Raw genomic sequence first — 18075 nt, 5'->3', positions numbered from 1 at the left:
AAGCCGTCTTCCTTCATACACTCCTGACCCACTTCGATCCACGGCACTATGTCTTCAGGCTGCGGTAAAAAATAACCGCTTGCCAATGGTGTCCACCATCAACGGCCGCGATTTTAGCTCCTAATGCTCGGACCGTCGCCTCGGTTGACACCAACGAACGTAAGTTTTCCGAATTGTGTATCACGATGATTCGCCAAGTTAATATTGCTGTCCGAGGATGTACATTGCTCCACAGCCCCAGAACTTCAACTGCCAATCCCTCGTCCATTGTTGGCTGATCAAATAGAAACATTCCCATTGGCCTTCTGATGTGGCTCCCGTGCGATGATGAGCCAACGCAGAGAAGTATCTAATTCGAGACAGCTAGTCTCAGTTGACCAGGCAATTAAAGAAGAGTAATTAGTTGGAACCTGCCGTTGTACCGCCTTACTGACCCCTGGGTTAGAGTTGAATTAAGCCTTCCATCGAACCATCAGCTTAGGACATGATCTTCCAGGCCAGGGGTGTAACAGGAAACAAATTAGAGCTATGTAAGCTCACTCTTGGAAGAAAGGCCAACCCTGTTCCTTATCCCAAAGCAAACTTCCGTTCTACAAAGAACCCTAATCAACCTACCAAAATGGTATCAGCCACTCAGCTTCTAGCTTCCCTGGCTTTCTTGGGTGTTCTGGCAAGTCCCACTGACCCCACGTCCAACGAAGCCATACGAGCTTCCGCAAATCGGAGAAAATACATTCATTGCAACAGGAAGCGACGGACTTCATCGCCGCGCTATAGAACTCACAGCCAGCAAGGATGGTGTAAATGCCGCGGGATACTACTACTCTCTTTACAATGACAACCATGCCGGCGCCGATTACACTGAGTACCCTGGCAATGGCCGGTTCCAACTGAAATGGAACGTAGATAGAGAGTACCTAGGAGGTAAGGGCTATCGTGGCGGTAGCACTCGGTGAGTAAACTGTTCCGTTAGCCCCAGCTGCGTTTTCACTGACATCTGTCCGTGGCTAGGAAATTAACATGGGATGGCAACTTCAAGGCGGAAGGTGACTACACTCTGGCGGCCTATGGCTGTACTACGGACCCTGTCACCGAGTGGTACATCGTTGAGCAATACGGGACGGGCACCCCAGGTAATGGCCATATCCTTGGCCAGGTCAATGTTGACGGCGGCGTATATGACGTCCATATGCTTCTCCACAGGAATGTACCGGGAATGTACGGTGTGACCAACTTTAATCAGCTGTGGTCTGTCCGTCGTAATCATCATACCGCCGGTTCAGTCAATGTCACAGCTTACTTTAAGCACTGGAAAGAGCTTGGACTCCAGCCAGGCAACCCCGTCTTCCAGATGATGACTGCCCGAGGGGTTCACGAGCACTGGAAATCTAGGTTTCCAGCTACATTAAGGGCGGCCCACGAGTCCGAACGTAGTCTATAGACTACAGAGTGGTCCTTGTTGGTAGCACTGCCAGATTTCCCTTCTCTTCGCGCTCCGCAATTATCAACATCTGCTCCCCCACCCCTTCATCTAGAGTAGGATTGTTAGACTTTCTGGACCTCCGCAATCACTCCATTCCCCTGCAGCCATTCTACTCGCCAAAAATATTTATCGTCTTCGGAGTTTGACATCGACTCAGTCGATACTCCGTCGTGCACTGCAGAGCGGATAGGCTTCCGTATCAGGTTAGTTTGGAGGCGGGAAGCCTAACTTGGCCTGTATAAGGCAAATTCATGGTACAAAGACCAACCTTCCAAAGCTCCAATAGTTATGGGCTATACACTATTTGATATAGCGTCTCCCCAGTACTTAAATGACAATGTTCCTAGGATTATAAAAATTTGCGCATTGATGTTCTGTGGTGGAGATTATCTCCTGTACTGCTATAAAGGCTTTCCGCATATCGCGTCACATTTGTCAATAGGCAGAAACAACGAAATAGGAAAACTCTCCATTATACGACAGGAAGCAGGCGGGGACTTTTCATGATCATCTAGCAACCCCAACTATCCACTGACATTTTACCCGTGCATAATAGTTCTGAGCCATCTGAGTACTGAGTCCCGAATAGGACTCTGTTGCTTTTTCTCCTGGACACGTCACATCAAACGGTGATCGAGTGACGTGTCCCGCCCTACAATTCGCTTAGTGAAAAAATCGATTGACGTCCACATAAATTGCCATCTGAGTCTTTGAATAATCTCGAATTTGGTCATTGAGAGTCCAGTTGCAGCAAATCATCCAACAATTTCCAACATGCCGAAGACCTACGTCGGTTCATCCAACCTACCCGTGTCTGGGCACCACTAATCGTTATAGGCTATGCGATTGCTGTTCCAGAAGAACGAGTTGAACCAGGTGACCACGCAATGGGAGAAGAGGTAATGACCAGCATTGATGTAGCTCTGTGGGTGGTTCTAATTCTCCATTATTGTAGGTATATCTCCGAGATTGCCAAAATGGGAGGCCGAGTGACTCGCCTCAACAGCTCACCGGCTGCTGCCGGTACAAACAGTTTCATCTACCAGTAATTATATCCCAGCCGTCGATCCGAAAGAGTATCCTGATTAACCAATGCTAGTGTGACAATATCCGATAAGTCTTCTGCACGCATTGAGGCGGTTAAGTTTGGCCCAAAACAGTTGGAAAAATTGGGCAAGCTTGTCGATGGTTGGATTGTGCCTGATAAATGAGCTCATCACAGTCTCACCAGCCATACACTGGTAGCAAGCGACTGTAATTCTATATCTGGGGTTGATTGTCTACCCTCCGGTTGCCTGATTGCATTAATTGTATAGCTTCTTTGTTCAAGTAGGACATATCTTAATTTTTTACTTTCGCCTGGTTGCATGGTTCCTCGTCTCATCTCGATCAAACCGAGCATTCTGGATTGTATTGAAGCCAGACTTAGGCTGGAGACCTGTTAATCATGCCATGTGCGGAGAATTGAAACTCGTGGCAGTTCAACATTGTACAATATCAGCTTAATATGATGTTGAAGTTATATGTAGTCTATTTATTCATATGCCCCAACCCCATTTGACACAGTCCAAGGGTGCGTCAATCCAGCAGGCCCTAATCAAACGGGGCCTCCAAATGGGCTGAAATCCGGCAATACAGATGGCATCAAGGGCAGCCTACTCCTCTGCTACTGGGATATCCCAGTGCGTACTCAGCCATGTTACTATGGTTGTGCAGTACTTAACAGAACCTCCGACATAGAAAGATGTGAATCGTAACCGATCCCCTTCAGTATCAATTCGTACTGACTGGGAAAGCACTGAGAAAGCATGGCCCTGTTTGGCTTGAAAGATTCATCTCACTAAGAGCGGGTCATGCTCGCTCTCTTCATGCTCATTGGGATCAACACTCAAATATGCTGTTTGCTTGTCTTCAAGAGTGAATATCGACCGATTAGTTGAAATTTTCACATAAATGATGGACAACGTACCGTATGGTTGGACCAATAAGCTCATACAGAACATGAGCCCGAATACAACTGTGAGGAACATAAGCACTGCCTGGGGGCAGGTTGCGACGGTCAAACTGTAAGTCAGGTTGAAGAGTGTCGGCGCGATGATGCGAGCGAGAGCATGCAAGAGCCCCATGGCGCCGAGCAAATGCCCGACGCGTTCATGAGGCACATGCTTGGTAAGAGATGACTGCAAGGCCGCCACGCCCATACCGCCGAGCGAGGCGATGGTGCCAGAACAGATCACCATAAATGAGTATCTCGACAGCGCGTAGCCGATGTAACCCAAGAAATCACAGACGATCGACAGGCGGATGAGGACGATGTCCAGTGTGTTAGATCCTCCAGTACCATCGTTGTCGGACGGGGTCCGGAAGAACCATGAGAGAATAGGGAGAACCAAAAGCAGGACGACCGCGCGGACGGCATTAACGATCGACACATAGAGACTAGATTCCACATTGCCCCAATTAAACATGTACTCAGCATAAATGATGATGACTTGCGCGGTACCCGTGGCCACACCGAAGACAACGGTGTCCATGGTAGCTAGTAAGATTATATTTCGACGAAGGGTGGCATTTGCACCGTGGCGGTTAGGGAACAAGGCACCGGGTTCTCCAACAGCGGGCAGAAGGACGTTGAGTGGTGCGATGAGGCTGATTGGGTTCAAGGCCTTCCAGGAGTAGCCCGTCGCGTTGCTAGGGTCTGGGTTTGCCCTCCGAGCGCGGTGCCGATCGCGAGCAGCTTGCTGTCTGTCCTGAGAGAGAGATTCGGGGACGATGAAGTAAAATGCTAGGCAGAATATCACATGGAATAAAAGCCCAATTTTGAAGACTAGTAAAGTAATGCCTGTATTCTTTATCAAATACGCTGCAGCACTGGGCCCTGGCGCAATCCCACAGAATAGGGCGCCTTGAAGGAGTCCAAATGCCACACTTCGTCGATGCGGGAGGGTACAATCCGAGGCGCAGAGCCTGCGTCGCAGTAAGCGACCCCAGGCCGTCCATCACGGCCCCAATCAGAAGTAGGTTGACCGACATCTGCCGTGGATAAGATGCCACTGAGACTCAGGTGTACAGTAGTTTGGGAAAGTTGAAGTAGGGCACGATAGCAGCTACCTGGGCCGTTCTGTCTACCCACACTGTCCTGTTGTCAGTGCACCACAGCGTAACGAATTCCCATGGGACTTGCCAAGGTCTAGGTAAGCCTAATGAGAAGGGCAAAGCATCTTGGTATACTAAAGAGACAAATGTTGTTATGCGACTCTTCTTCCGAACGCTAAGTGGACAAATCGTTCCAATAGCTCCTAGGGAAGATTAAGCAGCCGCTTATTTATTGAATGGAAGAAGCCCTACTATTTTTAGTGACTGCGGATTCATCACCAATGCTCAGAGAGTCTGTAAAGGGTATTTAAATACTGTCATATACTGATATTCTGTAACTTGAGTTCTTCACTGGCTTTTCTACACTAGGTACGGCTTATGGATAATACCTTTAAGGACAGCCTAGAATCTTGATCGCGAGGGGCAACTTCTTAGAGTTGCATCGACTGTATTGATGTGTGCTGACTATATGCTATAGGTCTGGTATACTGGTCAACTAAGTATATACATAAAATCATCTGCAGTAGGCTTTTCTACAGAGTTGTTGCGGTGGAGGAAAGGCCCATTTTTGATGCTATCCAGGTCACCCTGGTCAGAGACCCGGCCATTGACGACAGTCATTTTGGTAAATCTACAACTATGCAACTTAGATCGATGAATTTGTCTCACGGTAAGGGAATGAACACTGGGTATATGTGAAGACAGAAATGTATATAAAGCATATGCTCCAGAAAGGTGGAAAACAGAGTAGCTAATTTCCCCGCTCTTAGAGAAATCGCCTGTCCGCATCAGACACCGATTTTCCGGGATCTTTCAGAACGGGATACTTGTACAGTGTTATACGATAGACCTCACTTACTGTCATATCATACGATAGTGAGAGATGGCACTAAATAGGCAACTTTGAGGCTCATGGAAGAATGATGCAAACCAAGTGCCATGTCCGTTGCCACACGGACTCTGTTCCTAATACTACCAGCCTTGTCTTATTCCTGAGAGCCCCAGGAGTCAACGACTGGTATGGCAGAATGAGAAGTGTCCAGTTATGAGATTAGTGGATTTGTGCTCTTTGAAGTTGGTATACATGCTATCACTGGTTCCATTTCTTCCACAGACCAGGAAACACCTGCATGATCTGCTCCACATCCTTCACTGAATTATAGCCATGGAAGCTGAAACGAACGCGCCCCCTGCCATTGGATGCGTAAATACCATTGTTATATAGTTCACCCACAATCTCTGATGCCCCAACACAGTCAACTGCGACACTGCCTCCGTGGCGCTCCACCGATCGTGGAGTTGTTGACTGGATCCCGATCCTTTCCAGTTCTTGGAGAAGTTTGGTAGTCAGTGTTTGAACATGCAATTCAATGTCGGAAGTGGTCCATTGATTCAGGTATTCAAGACCAGCCACAAGAATATATACGGACAAGTATGCGGGGCTGCCACGACAAAAGCACATCGCATCATCGCGAATATCAATCCGATCCGCCTCCCACCGTGGCCGTGCCGCTCCCAGCGATAGAGAATACCATCCGGCTGTCCCGGGACTCCAGTTCGGCTGACGCTGCTGGTTCCAAAAAGCGATTGCTGTTCCTGTCGTGCCCAGTAACCATTTGTAACACGCCGAGAATGCAAAGTCTGCAACAGACGCGTCGATGGGACTGTACCCAGCAGCCTGGGTAAAATCAACAAGAAGAATGGCTCCGACTGAATCCGCGAGGGCACGGTAGAAAGAAAGATCGATTCGAGCCCCGTTCAAATACGATACATAGCTCACTGCGATCAGCCGTGTTTTGTTGTTGACTATGGTATTCATACTTCCTCCTGTGCAGTAGCGCATTTCTGGTGTTCTGAAATTAGATGAATCCTGACTCCGTTGGGATTTAAGGGCGAAAGGAGCCACCAGGCTCGGGTACTCGTCGGAGTCAATACAAACATTATCCCCTTCCTCCCAGTCCAGCGACTCTAGAATCATGGAAATCCCTTCTGCAACGCTTGACGTGAATCCAATTTCTTCACCAGAAACCTTCCAGGAGCTGGCAATCAAATCCCGTGCTTTATCGAGAACTTTGGTTTGGTTCTCGTAACCTTTATGCCCCCCAGCTTTATCGGTCATGTATTTTGACAGGGCATCGTTGTGAGCTCGTAGTGGAAGGCTATCCCCGGCAGCGCAAACATGAGTAATGCCTGGGGTAGGGTGGAAGGAGCTCAAATCGAACAGCGGTTGATCAGCCATGACAAAGAAGGATTTCAAAACGTCATCTAGTGGATGTTAGCTGCGACTGGCTCAAGGCAGGGCAAGATATGTCCTGAGGCAGTTCCAGCTAGTATTGTATAATCCTAAAGTAGAGAGATCTGGAGGGGTTGACTACCTTAGAAACTCGAAATAAATTAAAACTAGGCATATCTCTGAGTCATACTTGAGTCAGGATTTAAGAACCTCGTAGTTACTTCTGGAAGAGTCGCAGCTAGTACCATTTGTCTAATTGACCGTCTTCACTAATCATTGGTTATATTTAGGGTCGTGGGCTCGGAGGCATATTATTATGGCCAAGATAGGAAGCTACGATGAAAGACCAATATAATAAGTCGAGAAGCTCTTTAGGATGTGTCGATAACCTATCAGTCAGATAAGCCGAAGTCCATGGAAAGAAAGCGAAGTTGTCTGTTGAGAACAAAGTGGATCCGTCTCCTTAGCAAGCCCTAATCAATGTCCACCAGAATTCTGAAGTCCACTGAGTAATGCGGTCCGCTAATCCGCGCTCCAGACACCACTGGGGTTTCAGGTGGCTCAAGTATCACGTTAGAGGCAATTATCCATGGGGTGTATTAGGTTAAAAATGGAGAATAGAGCACGATACCCCGGGGTGGAAGCGGGAAAAGCCACGGTGTAGCAACCCGGGGAAAATTTCCATATTTCAGAACGATGTGGTGCGGAACGTTAACATGAAATACACACATCTGCTTCCTATGGCGCAATTAGTAGTAACAGCATGATGCCCATTGACTTCTAACTTCCTGAACATCAGCTACTGTAGCGAACGACTTTGAATACTCGTGGTTCTGCTATATATTGTCTTAACTCTCAGCTATGAGTTCCATATCAGCCAATATCGAACAGCATTCTCGGGTTCTTCCGGCATCAGGTCTCGCAGGTGCTGACAGTATCTAACTATTGAGTATACGTACTCAATAGACCTGGCCCTTCAACCTTGGACTGTTGGTCTTCAGATCGGTTCGTACTTGCACTCTCATTCGGGCCTTACGGCCACCCTTTCCGTCGTTGATCTCTAGTGAATTCTAGAGATCGTCGGTGTGGCACCTAACCAAGATAGCTAACTGGTCGCCGAGTCCTTGGACGAAGCTCCGGGTGCAACACCAACACCTTATGCACAGATCAAACAACTGTTCTATACTGATGTAGTAATAAAATCCAGTATATTACTGCATCCTTTTGCTTGAAGTTAGTGTATAACTACTAAAATATAGTTTCTTATTTAATTACTTCTCCTTCATTTAATTAGATAACTAAAACAAAAAAGAGCACTTTATATACACATGCGGCTGTTTAAATACTAGAAAAAATTGACGTTTTCGAAGCAGAAATCGCTAATAGAAACCATCCCTTTTGCGCTACCACATTTCTTGAATTTTTAAACATTTTGGGTAGTATGGTTAGTGCTTGAGTAGCTCCAAAATACATGATGCGTAGAAATCTGGTGTGATGGTCGAACCAGCCACCGGTTACGTCACAGGTTGACAGACAACCAGGCCTGTGGGGCTTGTGTTCTGCTAGTTCGCCCTATCGTCTGCGTCTACTAGTACTCTGTATGGTCAGCGGCTGCGCTCTGCGGCCATGGTTTTGTGGCTATGGTCTGTGGCTATGCTTTTGTCACGGGTCAAATCTGCCAGCCAAGTAATTAAGAGGACGCTGGCCCATGACTAGTAACAATTTTGAACGGAAACACCTATCGTTTACGAATAAGTAGCACAGTCGATGCCATATCCTGTTACAACTATACACTTTAAAACAGATCATTCCAGAGGAAACAAGTTCTTCTTATTCTAGTTTGCGACACAATATGTCATCAATACTCAGTGGATTGCGATTTCGACAGGAGCCATCAACACATCAGCATTCATGGAAGATAAGCCAAACCATTCTAGCTCCAGCAGGCTCCAGGGAAGAGGAAGTACAGATTCCGGACCCAGAGATCTTTAGAGGAATTTCTATCCCTCCCAGTCACACATTCAGCCCTCTCGATGTCTCGGACATCGGGAAAGTCGACCTTCTATATCCATCGACGAATCACCTAGCAATGCATCTATGCCTCATTGAATGTTTCTATAAGCTAAAGAACGACGTTATGCATTCCAAGGAGTTGGACGCTGTCATCGGGCCAACTGCGAGCCATTTTGTCCCAAGAGACAATACTCAAGGCTCCCAAACACCCCCTACGGCTGCAGATGCGGAGATGGTTCGTGCAAGCCAGAGAAGGAAATGGGAGCTGTTTGTAAAAGCAGCCGTGGGCCGTTTTGATGTTTGGTGGCAAAATATTGACAAGGTAATACGACATGCAAAAGCATACACTACCCCTGCTGTAGCGCAGCAGGACACTACTACTCTCTCAAAAAACTACCTCCCTCCATTAGATGTGCTGCTAGTGTGGTACAGCTACATTCTCCACCCTTCCTACTCTCCTGACTGTGCGGAATTTGGTAAACAAAACGCATTCATGCTTTGCTTTCCTTGGCACGCCCTCTACGAAGTCATTGATCGAAATACGCTTGTTTACAACTTGCCGACTGCAGCAGCGAATATGTTTACGACCATGTCATCACAGTCTGTGGACCTTATTTCTTGCCTTGCGTCCCCACCTCCATACACCGCGTTGGTGGGCGCCCAGTACTCAGTTGACCTTGAACACGCAGTCATCATGCAAGACAGCTTTGTTCATGACACACATCAGCTTCTCTGGCTCCGCTCGCCAGCATGCTCCGGATCATTGACCCGCTGTATGGAGAGATACAAACGGTTTCTCCTTCTCGTACAGCTACATCCAGACAGACGTACGAGTTTGACGCCAACTTGGGATATTGAACTCGCCTTGAGAACCCATCAACTTTATGCAGACAATTTCCAAACGTTCGCCAGTCGGCCTTTCAGAGGAGACTTAAGCTACACAAAAGTTCCAACGCGCTTGGAGACCGAAAAGCCTATGGCAAATAATATAACGGAGACCACCACTGCTGATATATGGATGAAGCAGTTTGCAGAGCCGTATACCTGTTGTCTCTGTTGGGCTTGCGAGTGTATCAAGGATGCCAATGGCAGAAATGGAATGGAGACATCTACGGAAAGCCTCTCCCGGGAGCGGATAAAAGAAATCCAAAAGACGCTCCACTTCTACGCTTCCGTGGAGCGCGCACGAGAGTCTGGACAGCGGCTCCCGGCTTCTTGTCAGGTCAAGAAGAAGGACGAAAAGTGGGAACTAGACTGGGGTCACGGTTGGCGGGAAGTGGCTGTCAAAGGCAAATTTGATGAGCATGGGAATATTGTTAAGAAGGTTGTAAGAGAGAAGCCGTACACCTCGCGGATTAACTGGATGATAGGAGCTATATGACGCGTGTGGTATGGGATATAATGTAATGTTTCCTCAAATTTTAGTATAACATACTACACTTCAAGTTGCTGCCCTCGTCCATAAGTATTCTTAAAAACACCAATCTATTTAGATTCTTTTAATACACTGAACCACTGATCGAAAAAACTTTAAAAAAATGCAACAGTTTATATAAATTTAAAACTGGTGTAAGAAAATATACAAGGACTGGAAGATGCAGGGTCCCACGTACGAGTCCTATATCAATACATGCAAATCGTTTGAGAATGCTGGGATTCTGCCTTCCAACGGAGCACTACACCCTGCCTTATAGGATTTTCGGTACACTGTAGATTACTATTGCTGAAGTCTCCTGTTTCTAATCTCTTTATGAAAAAATGGCTTGAGATCGCCAAGATTCATATATATAATTCTCTACTATACATGTGACCTCTCACATGAGTTCTAGCTAATGCCATATATGTGGCCAACTTGCCACCCATCCTTAATCTCATTCTAAATTCTAGTCTGAAGGGAAGAACTGTGCAAAGTTGAATGGCTTGGACAGAAGGGTAGCATTCCGGAGATACATAAGCGCAGGATCAAAGGCAGGGCTTATATACCGTAGAACGGAATGTTATTCCAATCGGCTTGTTCCGGTGGAGGAGGGTGGGGTAATCGAACAGATTTGCTAGATGGAGTAGCAGGGGTGATGGCCGTAACGAATAATAGCAAACCACGTCATGCACATTAATATAAAATCTCAGCCTTGTGTTCGTAGATTCCACCCATTCCACAGTTTGGCCTGACTTTTCCATCCCCTCTGTGCAATCGGTCTTTCAGTAAAGCTCCGTAACCAACGTTAGTTAGTCAAACACATTACAAAGCTCAAAACAAGCACTACAGCTATGGACTCCTTATTTGGCAAGTAAGAATGTCTAATGCCCCCCTGTGCAGCATGGTCATACTGATTTCTTGTGCTGTGGTAGACACATCGCCTCTCATATTGTTGCCTTCTCCGTCGGATCAGAAAGGAAAGAGATCATGGTCCATTCCGGCCCACTGGCGGATTTATCTCCAGCATTGAGCGCTCTCCTGAATGGTGCTATGAGAGAAGCGAAGCTGAAACAGGTCGACTGGTCACACATTAGTGAGGACACATTTGCGCGACTTTGTCAATTTGCGTACATGGGGGACTACAGCCCACCTTTACCTAAGGAAGGGGCATATGTGTCACCTATGTCGATAAAACTGGAGCCGGACCCAGCGCCAAAACCTCCGTTTGACCAGAGGGGTTTCCCGTTCGGCAGACCAGCCTCAAATGTTGGAACATGGATGGGAAAAACCCCTCAACCGGTGAATAATGCATCTGCCACACGGATGCTACCACCTGCAGGGCATTTCATCCAAGAGAAACATCTCAAAACTACGTTTTCAGATTGTTCATTTCCACCTCCCCAATCCAGCCATGACCTTTCACCAAAGTGCAACACCAGCCCCTCGCAGGACTTCGGACCAGTCCTCTGCGGTCATGCCGAGCTGTATATACTAGCTGATACGTATGGGGTTGAGCCTCTTCGCCAGCTTGTGCTCAGTAAGATCTATGGAACTCTGCAAGTTTTCACTGTTCATGAGACGGACGTTGGTACCTTAGTGGACTTTGTGAAATTTTGTTATGCAAATACACTATCGCACCCCAAGGAAAGAGATCCTCTAAGAAACCTGGCTACCCGGTATATGGTTTCTATTCTCAGACAAGTCGGTGAACATGAGCGGTTCCTAGAGATGCTTGTTGAAGGTGGAGACTTTGTCACCGATCTTTGGAGCGTAGTTTGGAATCACTAGAATGATGCCACTTGGATGATGAACAAGTTCACTGCTGTGCTGAGTATTCGAGCTGCAACAATTTAACATCTTTGCGAATGGTGAATGGCACATTCTCTAGTATTTCGTTCAAGGGTAGGATCCTCCTGCTAGCACTTACAGAAACAGTACAGCAGCAGCAAATTGTCGCGTATGGTTCTTAGCGCCGTTGCTGACCGAAATACCGATAGCGGCATGCAGAGCTGGCCTAATCTCCGATACATTCGCCTGGTTAGTGGATCCATCCACCAAAGAGTCTTGGATTGCGAGAACTCGTATGCCCTGGCTCTTCCACGTACTGTGTTAAAGCTCTACAAAGTGGTGGGTTCACTACAAGGTCCCCATAAATTGGATCCTCCTGGAGTTCAATATTGCACCCCGTGGCTAGGGCTCCCGCTTCCAAGCGCTGTTTCACTCGAGTGGCAAGCAGCCATGGTCTCCCCTTTTTACGACTGCGGATTGTGAATTCAGGAATGGCGTTGGTGATACTAGATGCTGATAGGATAGCCCAATGTACTCTTTCATCGGGGAACACCTGCTGTCGCAGCATGGAGATCTTGTTGCGTGCAGTCACGGCGGCATTGAGCGCATTGATTCCCTGCTGTTGGATGGCGAAGGTCAAGGCCATAAATGCGGCGACGCTGCCAGCCGCGATGAGGTTGTGGCCGTATGCCTGTCCGATGTCAGGTACAGCATCGTATTCGGCGTTGAATTTGACACGAATTCGCATCATAAATTATGGGCTTGGGTATTCTTTGTAGCCTAGCTCTGGGTTTTGGCGTATCTAAGATCGTTGTCAGAATTCGATAAAGCCAAAGATCAACATCATCGTGTCATGTAGTATATTACTTTGAGGTTGAACCAGCGCAAAGTAGGTTGCAAACCCGCGATGTATTCATAAATCGCCTCTTGGGCTACTTGCTTAGATGTCCCCGCCATATTTCCTTTTTGACGTCGAATTTTGTCATTATCAACTTAGTTGATGTCCAAGATTCAAGAAGACACTTTCAATGAGGTGAGTCTACCTAATCACTCGGATAACACCTTGGCCACGGAATAGGGCTCGGATAGCCGGACAAAACGACTCGACTGAGGAACTAGAGACTCCTATCCGGCATTTACTCTTTACACAAGTGATAGGGTTGTACATCGAATTTCGCCACAGCAAGTACAAAAAGGATAGGAAAAGAACAGGAAAATAAGGAATTTGATTCCATGGATCAGATAATAAAGGCTCTCGATAAAGATAAAGATAAAGACATCACAAAACGAAGACACCCATCCCAATTGGTGCGAATTATCATCTCGCTCACCTGTACACCTTATAAATTTTTCTGAATCAATGGAGGACGCCGGTAATACCTCATCCACTCCAAGTTACCACGCATATATAGAAACGCCCACGTTTCTGCGGCATAATAAACTACTTTCATCCAGCCGACATCCTCCAATGTACAACCTTCCAGAGGTTCCTCCTGCTCAAGTTCTAACTGGCTAGACACTCCAAGCTCTGCTAGTTCATCCTTGTCCAGTTCCTCCGGCTCCCAAAATCCATCGACCAGACGCACAAATCCATCGTCATTCCAATCGTCCGGATCAGGTGCATTCAGAACCGACTCTAAAGACTCCTGGTCTACCATAATAAAGAATTTGTACCGACCAGACTCCGGGAGGCAGGAATAGCCCACAGGTTGCTCCACTTGCGGTGCCGTCGCAGCCCACTCCTGGAAATGCTCGCGTACAAGAGAGGTAGTCGCGCCATCAAAGGAACGATCTTCGAAGACTGTCGGGGCGAAACTGTCCAATAGATCTAGACCTTTGTAGTACTCGAGAGATTCAGTAACGGGGGAGAGAAAGCGCGTCATAAACTTCTCCCAGTCGGAGTCACTTTGATACGTGCAGCGATAAATCACGAAGCCCCAGGTTTTGAATCCATCCATTTGGAGGAGTCGTTCCAGTTTGTCGGCATTACTGGAGGATGCTTCCCTCGTAGGGTCCCGTTCTGAAAGGGTACCCGGTCGAAAATTGTCGGGGATATTCATCATCGCTCGCACCTGGTGAAAATACTGGCGTTTGACTGGATGCAACGCGCGACCGATATTGGTGGGGAAGCAATCGAAGAGGTGTAGGCTACGTACGGCGGGGAGTCTGAGTCGGTTGCAGATAGGGAGAATAATCCTCGTTGTATTCATTATACGTTGTGAGAGAGTATTTGATTCAGGGTCGGTGGTTGATAACGGGGGAGAAAATAGAAAATATGGTTCAGAGTTAAAAGGGGGCAGGCAAAGAGACAATCATGTGACAGAGTATTGCAACACATGATCCCCTTTGTTTTATGTAATTATTATTACCTGAAGGAAATCGCGTGGTGGAAACTGTATTCCACCGATGTATATGTAAAATAACTAAGCAATAATGTGGGTTTGGGCATGGGAACGCTATTACTTAAATATTTAGGCTGCTAGTGATCTGGATTGCTCGGAGTTAGGGAAGCCAGGCAACGCTTACTACTAGTAGTGTGACTCCCTAGCCGAATTAGAGGCCCTAACGAGATGAGACTGTTGGTATACATCATTCCATGTAGGAGGACAGCTTCTCAGATTCTCTCAAGGGTATGACTAACGATAGTGATATAAATATGCCTAGAAGGAAACCCCAACACAAACTGAGTACCCTACTACCAAAGTCTGGCAGTTTGATCCAATGGCAGGGTTCCAGCTATATAGTTGTGCGAAGGTGATTCCATACTTTGTTTCGACACCGTCGCATGAATCTCCACTCACAACAGTATAGTAGCGATTGCAATCAGATGCAATCCCAGGTTGTGTGGGTGCACTTGCGGAGGAGACTGCTACGCAAACAGAGTATCCAACTCTCAATGTCTGACAGTTCGAACCAATCTCAGGGTTCCACTCATACAATTGCGCAAAGCTGATGCCGTACGTAGTCTCGATATGATCGCATGAATCACCGCTCACAACAGTATGGTATTGATTGCACTTGGATGCAGTTCCCGTCTGCGTGGGACCACTCGAGCTCTCATTTGAGGATGTGGCCGTAGGCGTGGTGGATGAGCCCGGCCCTTTGACACAGTACGCGTATCCCAACCAGAGGTTGTTACAGGTGCTGCTAATGCTCGGATTCCATTGGTATAACTGAGCTAGGGTAATACCATACTTACTCTCCATCAATGGGCAGTCGTCACCGTCCACCACGGTATGGAAGAGCTGACAGCCAGACACAACTCCAGTTTGAGTGGGTACCATGGATTCTGTGGCGCTGGTGGCTGTTCCAGATCTAGTGCTAGTCGTGGTGGTGGCAGTAGCACTCTTGGAGCCGACACCAATACAAACGGCGCGTCTGGAAGTGCTGTTGAGATTTGCAAAGAGAGCGCTGTCGCAGTCGCCTGATAGCCAAGAATTCCAGGCCAAAAGCTCGACTAATTTCACCCCGTAAGTGACAGCCATGTCCGCGCATGTGTAGTCTGGTCCTAAGGGTTAATAGTAATTCTCGACGGATTGTGGGAGTCCATACCTCCTGCATCATAACCGTCTATGGAAGTGAAACAATTACAGTTGGAAACTGTACCAGCCTCCGTGGCATCAATAGGCAGGCAGTAAGAGGAGATGTCCTCAGTCGCTGTGTGCACGGTGAGCATTGCTATTTATCTCAAAAGTGGCGTGCTACTCACAAGTGCTATTCTCGTACTTCTTTACACAGTAACTGTAAGTTGACGTGAGAGTGCAGTTGGCCATGTCTTTCTCAAGGCTCGGGTTCCACTCTGCCAAGTCTTCACCCGATACGTCGTTATCCCGCGCAAGATCCCTGCAGAGGGTGGTAAAGGAAGGGGAATTCTGGTATAGATAGCAGTCTCGAATGGTGCCTGGGGCAGTTGGGAGGAGTGGAGGCTCGATGTACTCATAGCCAGGATCGTTGGTGCTTGTTGGTATGGCAGTATTCACGGAAGAGAAGGTGGCCGGCGGGACGGTGATTGGCAAAACCCCCGTGATGGTATAGTTGGGGTAGCTGGTGATAGAACCAACCGGCCTCACGCAATACGCCCTGCTGAGCTGCAGATTACTGCAATTCTCGTCTATCTCCGGATTAAGAAAGTAGAAGTCGGTCAGAGAAATGGATTGGGCGAGGGTGACCAGGCCACACTCATCTCCTTCCACAACCTAAAGAAGTCATTGGTGATCTCTACGATGAAGAAAAGTATGAAGAGGCCAATCATCACTTACTGTATACCACAGACTACAGTTGTGGGAGCTGCCATCTACGGCATTGGTCGGGAACGCTGCGACACCGCTGCTACCAGCAGTTACTGTAGGACTAGAATTGTCGTTTGATGTGTGGTTGAGGTAGCCGCCTGGAGGACTGATGAGAGAAAGTTAGAATCTTCACAGACTTTGCACACACTGTATCTTTATTGCCAACCAAACCGCCGGCATTTGCTTACCTTATACAGACCTCATATCCAATGAAGAATGGACTGTTGAGACAGAGAGAGTTGAAATTGGGATTCCACGCGAGGAATTGCGGCAGAGTTACATTGCCGAGGCCACCGACCACACTGTCGCATGTATCACTGGCCTGCCAGGTGTGTGTAGTGCACTTGGGTGGTACACAAAGGGTTTTACCCACCCGCCGGGAAAAAGTCTGACAATAGAGGTCCAAGTAGTTAGCGTGCAGCAAGCTATATGTAGAAACACTTAAAGACTTTGCCACGGAGTTACAGTCATCCGAGGGCTTCACTACGTAAGACACATCACAGGCTGGCTTAGAGGTAGCAGTGGTAATGACTGAAGTTGCCGTCGCCGTTGCGTTGAGAGCGTATGGGGCTGGAGAAGTGACACTATAACCCGTGACACCACAGCTGGATGTCAAAGAATTGAACCTCTCTTCCATGCCCTCGTCATATCCCAAAGGGTGGTTTAGTTGAACTTCAAGTACTCCTAACGAGCAGTCCGAGCAGGCGGCGGTCACACTTGGTATAACGGAATGGTTTTGCCAGGAGAGGAACAGAGGATCACAGTAATTCCCTTCTCTAGGGGGAAAAGGACATCAGAGCCGAGCACTAGATAGTGAGGGCGGCAGCAAAGTCACTTACTTGTCCTTTTTACAAGACACTTCAAAGGTTAACAGGTAGTTATCGGCGATGAACGTCGCTAGAAATTCCATTAACAAAGAGCCGAGTCTGGGATGAAGGTAGTTACCCGGATATGCTACGTCCTCGTAGACAATCACATCGGTACTTGCAGTGCAAGCGGCTTGGATAGTAGCTCTAGCTCTGTTTAGGGAACTATAGCAACTGTCGACGCAAAGCTCACCGACTGCAGCATCATCCAAAATGGCATTACTAACCTTCCTTAGTATTGAAACAAAGAATGTAGATTGATGCTTTACTCACTCCTGAGAGACAGCAGGGAGAAATGGCGGACAAGTCACATTGGTTGCTAGGGCCTCTTTGCATCCATCACTGAGCCCTGGGTAGTTCACAAACATCTGAGTACCAGCAGGTTGTTGTCCATGTGCGGATTGAATTAGCAGGGCTGGCAAGGCAGCCCATAGCCCTCTCATCTTGGCTTGAGAACAAGCTATCAATGTCCACGAGAGAAAACGTTGGAACGGATGTAACCACCGTTCGTAAGTGGCAGATAGAGGCGTTTAGTAGGATTCAGAGCTCAGACAGACCCGTGGAAAAGCAATGCCGATACGAGACCTAAGACATTCCTCTTGTGATACTAAGTTCGGAGTGTACGGAGGCCAGTTCCAAAAGTCACCGAACAAAGGGGTCAATAGTCACGGTACTATCGACCAATTGGGTATCACTACGAAATTTGTACTCCGTACATGCTAGACCTCCGGATGATCCACATCATCTCCATGATCTCCATACTACTAGTAGTCAGGGCCCTGTTCGCCTATTACACATGTTGCAGTGGGTCGCGAGGCTGCCGGATGTTGCACCCGCTACCAAACTAGCAATTGAACTTCGACATGGTTCTCTTCTTCATTCAACGTTTT

The 18075-nt window shown here is 47.5% G+C and overlaps 8 protein-coding genes across 8 annotated transcripts; 4 read left to right on the top strand and 4 right to left on the bottom strand.

The window, feature by feature from the left end:
• Positions 1-619: 619 nt before the first annotated feature.
• Positions 620-1441, top strand: ABOM_000725 (glycoside hydrolase family 11 protein; the record flags this gene model as incomplete). The annotated part of the gene is made up of 3 exons (XM_022527855.1): positions 620-674; positions 748-952; positions 1012-1441. The coding sequence occupies 3 exons, from the start codon at positions 620-622 to the stop codon at positions 1439-1441; spliced, it is 690 nt and encodes a 229-aa protein (XP_022394307.1).
• An 816-nt stretch (positions 1442-2257) lies between these two features.
• ABOM_000724 (uncharacterized protein) lies at positions 2258-2694 on the top strand (the record flags this gene model as incomplete). The annotated part of the gene is made up of 4 exons (XM_022527854.1): positions 2258-2272; positions 2321-2382; positions 2439-2528; positions 2583-2694. The coding sequence occupies 4 exons, from the start codon at positions 2258-2260 to the stop codon at positions 2692-2694; spliced, it is 279 nt and encodes a 92-aa protein (XP_022394478.1).
• Positions 2695-3315: 621 nt separating this feature from the next.
• ABOM_000723 (uncharacterized protein) lies at positions 3316-5200 on the bottom strand (the record flags this gene model as incomplete). Its single annotated transcript, XM_022527853.1, has 3 exons — positions 3316-4268; positions 4346-4617; positions 5088-5200. The coding sequence occupies 3 exons, from the start codon at positions 5198-5200 to the stop codon at positions 3316-3318; spliced, it is 1338 nt and encodes a 445-aa protein (XP_022394649.1).
• Positions 5201-5669: 469 nt separating this feature from the next.
• Positions 5670-6818, bottom strand: ABOM_000722 (uncharacterized protein; the record flags this gene model as incomplete). The annotated part of the gene is made up of 1 exon (XM_022527852.1): positions 5670-6818. The coding sequence occupies one exon, from the start codon at positions 6816-6818 to the stop codon at positions 5670-5672; it is 1149 nt and encodes a 382-aa protein (XP_022394648.1).
• A 1846-nt stretch (positions 6819-8664) lies between these two features.
• On the top strand, positions 8665-10206 carry ABOM_000721 (uncharacterized protein; the record flags this gene model as incomplete). Its single annotated transcript, XM_022527851.1, has 1 exon — positions 8665-10206. One exon carries the CDS (start codon positions 8665-8667, stop codon positions 10204-10206), a length of 1542 nt encoding a protein of 513 aa, XP_022394475.1.
• Positions 10207-11093: 887 nt separating this feature from the next.
• On the top strand, positions 11094-12030 carry ABOM_000720 (uncharacterized protein; the record flags this gene model as incomplete). Its single annotated transcript, XM_022527850.1, has 2 exons — positions 11094-11113; positions 11175-12030. The coding sequence occupies 2 exons, from the start codon at positions 11094-11096 to the stop codon at positions 12028-12030; spliced, it is 876 nt and encodes a 291-aa protein (XP_022394474.1).
• A 135-nt stretch (positions 12031-12165) lies between these two features.
• Positions 12166-12778, bottom strand: ABOM_000719 (uncharacterized protein; the record flags this gene model as incomplete). Its single annotated transcript, XM_022527849.1, has 2 exons — positions 12166-12256; positions 12348-12778. 2 exons carry the CDS (start codon positions 12776-12778, stop codon positions 12166-12168), a joined length of 522 nt encoding a protein of 173 aa, XP_022394644.1.
• Positions 12779-12810: 32 nt separating this feature from the next.
• Positions 12811-17628, bottom strand: ABOM_000718 (uncharacterized protein; the record flags this gene model as incomplete). The annotated part of the gene is made up of 9 exons (XM_022527848.1): positions 12811-12832; positions 13453-14178; positions 14797-15532; positions 15583-15687; positions 15740-16226; positions 16290-16425; positions 16508-17095; positions 17159-17407; positions 17459-17628. The coding sequence occupies 9 exons, from the start codon at positions 17626-17628 to the stop codon at positions 12811-12813; spliced, it is 3219 nt and encodes a 1072-aa protein (XP_022394645.1).
• Between the last annotated feature and the right edge of the window lie 447 nt (positions 17629-18075).

The sequence above is a fragment of the Aspergillus bombycis genome, assembly GCF_001792695.1.
Source record: "Aspergillus bombycis strain NRRL26010 chromosome Unknown contig00002, whole genome shotgun sequence".
Lineage (NCBI taxonomy): Eukaryota > Fungi > Ascomycota > Eurotiomycetes > Eurotiales > Aspergillaceae > Aspergillus > Aspergillus bombycis.
This window is presented reverse-complemented; position numbering and strand designations above follow the sequence as displayed.